Here is a 7883-nt window from a genome sequence, read left to right as displayed (position 1 = left end):
GGATTGATTCAGTGACTGGGGTAATTGGGATGGGTGTATCAGAGACAGTGTGATTGGCACAGGACAGAGCAGAGTTTAGGGCTGTTGTGCATAGGGTCACTGAGTTGCAAGCAACTCGACGGCACATAACAACAAACATTACTTACTACTCGTATTTGCTACTAAGAAGGCCTTGGTTTTGCCATGTGTTAAATGAGATACTATTCCTTTCTTACTGCAGATTCCGCTAGGAGTTGTGTTACCAAAGCAAAAGCAGTCTGAATCTGTCACCTGCTCTGCAGGAGAGAGCTGGGCAATGTCTTCCCCTGTGATTTACATTCTCTGAAAATTTACCGGAGGGGCTGTTACTACTGACTGTTGTAAACTGGAATCTAATAATTCCATATTTATTTCTAAATTCTACCTTTATAAAAGGTTTTCATATGTAGGCAGTACTGTCTATCTGAATAATAACACTCTAGAAAAATAGGGAATTTGCATACTACAAAGCATTGTATTTCTCTCTCTCCTTACAGATATGATGATAATTGCTGTTTTCTGAACAATAAGCTCCTATCTGAAAATAAACAAAGGCTAAAAGAAACATGGGAAAGGTAATCAGCTATGGAATTAAGTGTGCCCTCCTCATCCGTGACACTGCCCAGACTCACAAAGGTGTACCAAGTGTCATCCAAGATGACAGATGTATTTAAAACTGGAGAGCTTTTGCAGTACAAGCCAAGTATTGAGAGAAGTGAATGTTAACATTTTAAAGGAATACACATCCGTACACACAGCATGACCACTGATACCATTGAGCACAATTAATATGGAATTGTTTTTTTGCTTTAAAAAGGTAAGCCAGCCCTCAAAGAATAGGCTTAATTTCTGAAGATGAAAAAAAAAAGAACATCCGTTAATAATTTAGAACAATGGAAAAAAGACAGTTCCCCCAAATTTAGAACATCACTAGCAAAACTATCCAGCTTTCCAAATTTAACTACTGAAAGCTAAATTAATGTTTTTTTCAACCCTAGAATTTCTCAGTAAAATGGTGAGCACTAAGACATCCTTTGAGAGAATGCTGTCTGCTAACAGTTAACTCTTTTTTACGGATTTTTTTTAAGGCTTTCAGGCTTTTGCAAGGCTCAAGGCAATTCAGTTTAAGAGTATAATTTCCAGGTTGTCTGCTAACAGTTAACTCTTTTTTACGGATTTTTTTTAAGGCTTTCAGGTTTTTCCAAGGCTCAAGGCAATTCAGTTTAAGAGTATCATTTCCAGCTTCTTTTGGGCAGGTCCAGCAGGGACTGCATGAACGTGTCCAGCAGCGGTGTTCTGTCCTTCCCTTCTGACTGGCAGAAATACAGAGAGGGTGGGAGGAGCTGGACCACAGCATAAGATAGAAGCTGCTTCACACAGAGATTACTGAACGAAACAGAAGACACATGAGGTCCCCAGGATGAGGCTTTCCAACTAGGGATGGTTTACACACGTGGACTGCCAGATGAGGAAACCTGAACGGTATGGAAGGCAGTTACTTTGTCCTCAGTGAGAGTGGCAAATCAACGTGACACAACTCCCATATGTTTCCCAAGCTTTCAGCTTGACGCTGAAGGTTAACTTTATCTACAGTTCCTTAAATTTAAATGTGAGTGAGGAGTTTAACTTCTCCAAGAGGTACTTTTCAAACCTTGAGAAAGATACTTAACACTGTACTGTTATAATACCCTGTGCAGAACTATGTAATGTCATTTTCTACAAGGAAATATAACAACGTATTTAAAATACTGGACAAAGTACAGAATAAGGATATGGTAAGATTTAATTATTTTTTAAAAGCAGGCTTAAAAAGACTCATTATAAACAGTAAAATGAGACTATTCCGTTTATATTCTCTTACAACTAAAAGCTGGGCCATTTTCTGTGTTTCTCTCGTCAGGGGGTCAGCAACAGCAACCACGTCAAAGAACGTATCATTTTCTTTCGGATTTATCTTTATAACACTGGGGAAAACAGAAAGTAAGATTACAGGGGATATAGGAATGACTTCATTAGCTGTGCACATCTTTATAAACTGCTTTCTTTCTCAAAGAATCAACACAATGTTAAGGCGACTTACCACAGGAGGATGAAAGTTTGAGTCTAACTAAGTTATACTTACAAAAACTGGTAAAAGTCACAGAAAATCAAAGTATGATCATATCAATAACCCAAAACAGTACTTTGAAAACAAATGCACACACACTCAATACAATTACCTGAACATTCTGAAAATCAACCCACATATCTTATCATGGACCATATAAGATAATTTAAAGGGAATCAATGATTCTTTTTATAGGTAGGTGAATATATTTGGTCAAATTTGAGAATGATAAAATTAGTGTATTCAGGTCATACTTGAACACAACTCAAGGATCCCTTGCTGGCATGATATGTTACATGCTGCACTGCTCACCAAAGCACCAGTGGTTCGAATCCAACCGGGTCATAGAAGAGAAAGACAATCAGTCACCTGGGGGTTGGATTTTATTAAACTTGCTGTTATATGTCACTGAGTCAGGACTCATGGCTGAACCTCCAGTGGGTTTTCAGAGGCTGTAAATCACACATGAGGAGAATGCTCGTTCTTCTCCCACAGAGCATCTGCTGAACTTGAACCACATACCTTTTGGTTGGCAATGCAACTCCTTGCCACTGAGCCACCAGGGCTCCCTTTATTAAACTTCCTGTAAGGTGCAATAACAACACACAATGATGCTATCAACAATGGAGCTGACCCGACCCTATCCTATCCTACCCTACCCTACCCTAGGGTCTCTACACTGCCCTGGGTTTTTACTATAGCTTGTTTGGTATCTAACGGTAATACAATTAATTACACATATTCAAAGTGTCTATGTGTACAGTCATCATCTGTGTTCCTTATAAAAGGTATCTGTAATAAAAAAATCATTGACTGCACAAAATTCTATCATTCTACTTCCAGCCCTGTTTCTGTCACCAAGTCCATGTTTTCTGACTACTAAACCTTCTTCTTTTTTCCAACTTTTGTATTCCAGTCACCCATTATTATTAATGCATCTTGGTTGCATGTTTGTCCGATTTCTGAATGCTAAAGGTGGTAGAAATGATCTACGTCTTCCTCTTTGGCCTGGTCATTGGTGCATATATTTAAATGACTTTGAAGGACTTCCTTGTATGCATACGGATATTATCCTGTTGCTTACAACACTATTTTAAGATGGATCTGGAAATGGCCTTTTTAGCTATGAATGCAACCCCATTTTTCCCCTTACTTTTTAATTTCCAGCATAACAGATCATATGGTCACCTGATTTAAAATGTCCCATTTTGCCAATACCCATGACTTCAAAATGTATGCATTCCATTTCTTCCTTAGCAATATCCAATTTTCCTACAGTCATGCTTCTCACAATCCACGTTCCAATCACTGGTGTCTGTGAGAGTTGTTCCTCCTCCTCTGTGTTTCCCAAAGAGCTCAGCCGCAGGTTCTGTATGTGCTAGTCTAATTGAAGTGTGCTATTTTGTGCACAGGGTTTTGGAAGGCCTGCTACTTTGAAAATGGATGGAATGATGTCAGTCTAGGGCCTAAGGTCTTGGCAATTACTTGCTATGCATCAGAGAGCTGGACAATGACTAACGGTGACAGAAGAAGAATCAAAACCTTTGAGCTGTGGTGATGGAGAAGAGAACTGAACATACCTTGGACTGCCAAGAAAAAATAATAGGTCTGTCGTGGAGATGGTGAAACCAAGTTGTTCTTTGGAGGCAAGGATTTTGAGGCTCCTTCTCATCTATTTTGGGCACAAGGCCAGAAGGGACCAGTCCTTGGAGAAGGACATCATGCTTGGAAGGGTGGAACAACAGCGAGTGCAGAAGAGGAAGACCCCAGATGAGATCGACTGACACAGTAAGGAGATAATCCGGGTATGTGAGTAAGAGACAGTGAGACTGTCACACACAGTGAAGTCATAATTTGTTATGATCTACACAGTCAAATGCCTCTGCATAAACAGGAAACCATAAATCCTTCTGGTATTTTCTGCTTTCAGCCAAGATCTATCTGACATTGGTAATGATATTCCCAGTGCCATGACCTTTTCTGGAATTTCTGGAAGTTCTCTGTCGATGTAGTGGTGTTCTAATCGTTTTCAGCAATATTTTACTTGTATTGGATATAATGATATTGTTTAACAATTTCCATATTACCTCGGATCACCTCTTTTGGGAAAGGAAACGAGTATGGATCTCTTCTAGCCACCTGGCCATGCAGAGCCTGGTGGACACATCCAGGGCCACATCTGTTTACTGAAACATATCAATGAGTATCCCAATCAATTCCTGGGCCTTACATTTTGCTAATGCCTTTAGTGCAGCTTGAACTTCAACCTCTGTTTTCAGTGGCTCTTATTCATATGGTACTTTCTGAAAATGTTCAATGTCAATCAATTCTCTTTGGTACTCTGTGTATTCCCTCAATCTTCTCTTGATGTTTTCTGGATCATTCAAGATTTTTCATGCAGGATCTCCCAGGACTACCACATCTCAAGGCTTGGATTAGTTTTGTGGCTTTTATCACCTTGTGAAACGCTAAGCTGAGTTTGTCTCTTTTTAGTTTCTAATTCCAGGTCTGTGCACATTTTGTTGTACACTTTGCTTTGTCTTCTCGAGTCGCCTTTTGAAATCTTCCCTTCAGCTTTTGTACTTCAGCATTTCTTCCTTTTATTTTGGCTTCTTGACAGTCTATATGATTTTTCAGTCTTTTTTCTGACATCTAATTTGGTTTTTTCTTTCCCTTGTCTTTGAAATAACCTTTTGCCTTCTTTATGGATGATATTCTTTGTTATCCTGTAACTCATTTGGTCTTCAATCACTTTAATGCCACAAATTTATTTCTGAGATGGTTTTAAATGTAAGTGGAATAGACTCAAAGCTGTATTTTTTCATAAGTGGGCTTCGACCCCATGCCTCCACTGGAGACAAGAATCCTCAGTTAGAGAAAGTCAAACTTGAGTCTGACGCCTTAGATCACTCGGCCATCCTCACAACTAGTTATATTTTGGTTCTTTTGGACTTGTTCTCATTATCTTTGGCTTCAGTTTTAATCTGCGCATGTGTCATTGATGGTCTGTTCTAACGTCAGCACCTGGCTCAGTTGTGACTGCTGATTTGAGCTTCTCCGATAATTCATTCCACACATGTAGTCAATCAGATTCCTGTGCAATCGATCAGATGAGGCCCTGTGTGTACAGGTGCCATTTGTGTTTTTAAGGTATCTGCAATGAATAATCACTGGGTGTACAAAGTTTAAAAAGTCAATCTTAAGCCTCATTTCTGTCACTAAGTCAGTAACTTTGAAATACTAGTCCCTTTTCTTTGATTCCAGTCACCAATTATTATTAATCCATCTTGACTGTACGTTCTGTCAATTTTGGACTGCAAAGGTTGGGAGGAATCCTCTTTGGCTGCAGTTGTTGATGCACAGATTTGAACAATGGTATTAGCAGGTCTTCCTCGTACGCGTATGGCTAGCATCCTATCAGTCACTGCACCACTCCTCAGGACTCATCTGGAAAAGGTCTTCTTGAGTACAAGTACACTATCACTCCCCACTGCCATGCTTCTTAGTTGTCGGTAAGTACCGTCTGAGCTGGAATGACTCATAGCTGACTCTCCAGTGGTTTTCAGAGGCGGGAGATCGCTAAAGGCAGGCCTGCCGATCTTTCTCCTGCAGAGCAGCTGGTGGATTCAAACTGTGTGTTTTGGGGTTGGCAAATGCACCTCCTTACCACCAGGCCAATCTAGAGACATAAATGTCACAACACTGTGGCAATAATTCCCTTTTGTCTATGCAGTGGCTTTAAAATCTCCCAACTTGGCTAGGACAAATGACATTTCCTAGATTCACTTTCCTGTAAGTGCCTGGTTTGGGCTAGCCACGAGGAGTCACATGGGGATACACAAGGCTGAATGGAGGGAACAATCAGCCCAGAGCTCCCGCATTTTAGTATCTGCCTGCTGAATCACCTTGTTAGTATAAGGCAACAGCTTCATCTAGAATTGTTCTACCTTCCCTCAGAACATCCTAGTTTCTGTGAGTCTTGGTCCATGTCTTTAGCTTCCTAACAGAGGGCTCCCATCTTCTGTAGGAAAAGTACTATACACCAAGGGCAGAGGCAATGAAAAGCTAATGTGGGCCTCACTCGGTTCTTGGATTTCAGCTCAGGCTTGTGGCTTCCATGCTGCCCTTGATCCCTGTCTCTTCACAACCATCTTTGCTTTCTCACTGTCCGACCTATGGACTTCAAACGTCTATGTAAGAAGTCAAGAGCTTTACAGAGACTGCTTATGAGCTTCCTCACCTGTGAAAAAAGGCTAGTAGGTATGGGAGAGAGCTCTGGCGGCCTCGTGGTAAGGAGTTGTGCGGGTTTCAAAGACCTATCAAAGGCTTATGGTTTGAATTCACTAGTGATTCTGCTGAAAAAGATGAACAATCTCCTCCCATATGCTTTCCTGTCTTTGAAAAGACACTGGAGGCTCAGCTATAAGTCGGTTTTGACTTGATGGTACCTACAGCAACAACAAATAGGTGTGTGTGTGGCTATTGGCCGTACTAGCGCGTCTATCAGAGCACTGCACTTCAGGATAGTCTTTTTGACTATGAACGCAACACCATTCTCCTTGTTGTTACATAGCATTTGAATCAGAACTGACTCAAACGGCGGGAACGTTTACGCTCATTTTTCTACATTAGGAATAGAGAGCACTGGTGGTCTCGTGGTTAAGGAGCCGCACTGAAACCACAAGGCAGGCAGTCAGAATCCAACAGCTGTTCATCAGAAGAAGGATGGGAAATCTCCTCCTATATACTGTCTCTGACAAGCTCCTCCTCTGCTGTATGCGTCTCTGACAACCTCCTCCTATTCTATATACTGTCTCTGACAATCTCCTCCTATTCTATATACTGTCTCTGACAATCTCCTCCTATTCTATATACTGTCTCTGACAACCTCCTCCTATTCTATATACTGTCTCTGACAATCTGCTCCTATTCTATATACTGTCTCTGACAATCTCCCCCTCTGCTGTTTGTGTCTCTGACAATCTCCTCCTCTGCTGTTTGCGTCTCTGAAAACCTGCTGGGGGTTCTGCTATGAGTCAGTTCAGACTTGACGGCACAGAACAACATATCCTTAATACAAATGGTAACTCTTAAGTATATAGCATTCAGGGACAGAAAACAGACATTCATTCTCACCTGTGATTCTCTTTAGGAAATGTGACATCGTACTGAGATACACGTTCAGGCAAAGAGGAAATAAGGGCGTCGACTTTCATAATGAGGTCACTCATGCTAAATGAAGAAGAAGAAAAAAGGGTGAGTTTTAGGGGGAAGAAAAAAATTTTATATTTTGTTATGATTACTATCACAAAATGAATTTTATGACAACAAATTCTTTTTGCCAACAGACAAATTTAACTTAAATGGACTTTTCTTCCAAACTTGTCACTGAAATAGAAATTGTTTAACTACTGTTTTAGAAATACTCTTGTATTTTTTTATCACTGACATACTTTTTAAACATTTAAAGTAGTGACCTAAAAAAAAGTAAAAACATCTGGTGTGTCATTCAAGTCAATAAAGAGTTGCTAAGTATCTGATGCCTTACAAGCCATGTGTTCTAATCATTTTGCAAAACACACTGGAAACCAATGGGATGCTCTTCACCATTTATGATTATTAAACATGTCATTTATTTATTAATTTAACAAATACTTACTGAGAGTTTAATAAGGCACAAAACTATATCCTGGAGAGAGAACAATAAAAAAGACCAAAAAAATTGCCTCCAACCAGTTAACATTCTAAATATTTTGAA

At 40.0% G+C, this 7883-nt stretch overlaps 1 protein-coding gene across 1 annotated transcript in view; it reads right to left on the bottom strand.

Moving 5' to 3' along the window:
- Window positions 1-7883, bottom strand: part of UGGT2 (UDP-glucose glycoprotein glucosyltransferase 2) — a gene marked incomplete at its 5' end in the record, with an annotated part of 150340 nt that overhangs the window by 56188 nt on the left and 86269 nt on the right. Inside the window, 2 exons of the mRNA XM_006879624.1 lie at window positions 1880-1982; window positions 7262-7357. Coding sequence (XP_006879686.1) covers window positions 1880-1982; window positions 7262-7357 — 199 coding nt within the window. The remainder of the gene's footprint in view (window positions 1-1879; window positions 1983-7261; window positions 7358-7883) is intronic.

Source organism: Elephantulus edwardii, unplaced genomic scaffold, assembly GCF_000299155.1.
Source record: "Elephantulus edwardii isolate Elephantulus edwardi_28Jun2011 unplaced genomic scaffold, EleEdw1.0 scaffold00004, whole genome shotgun sequence".
Classification (NCBI taxonomy): Eukaryota; Metazoa; Chordata; class Mammalia; order Macroscelidea; family Macroscelididae; genus Elephantulus; species Elephantulus edwardii.
This window is presented reverse-complemented; position numbering and strand designations above follow the sequence as displayed.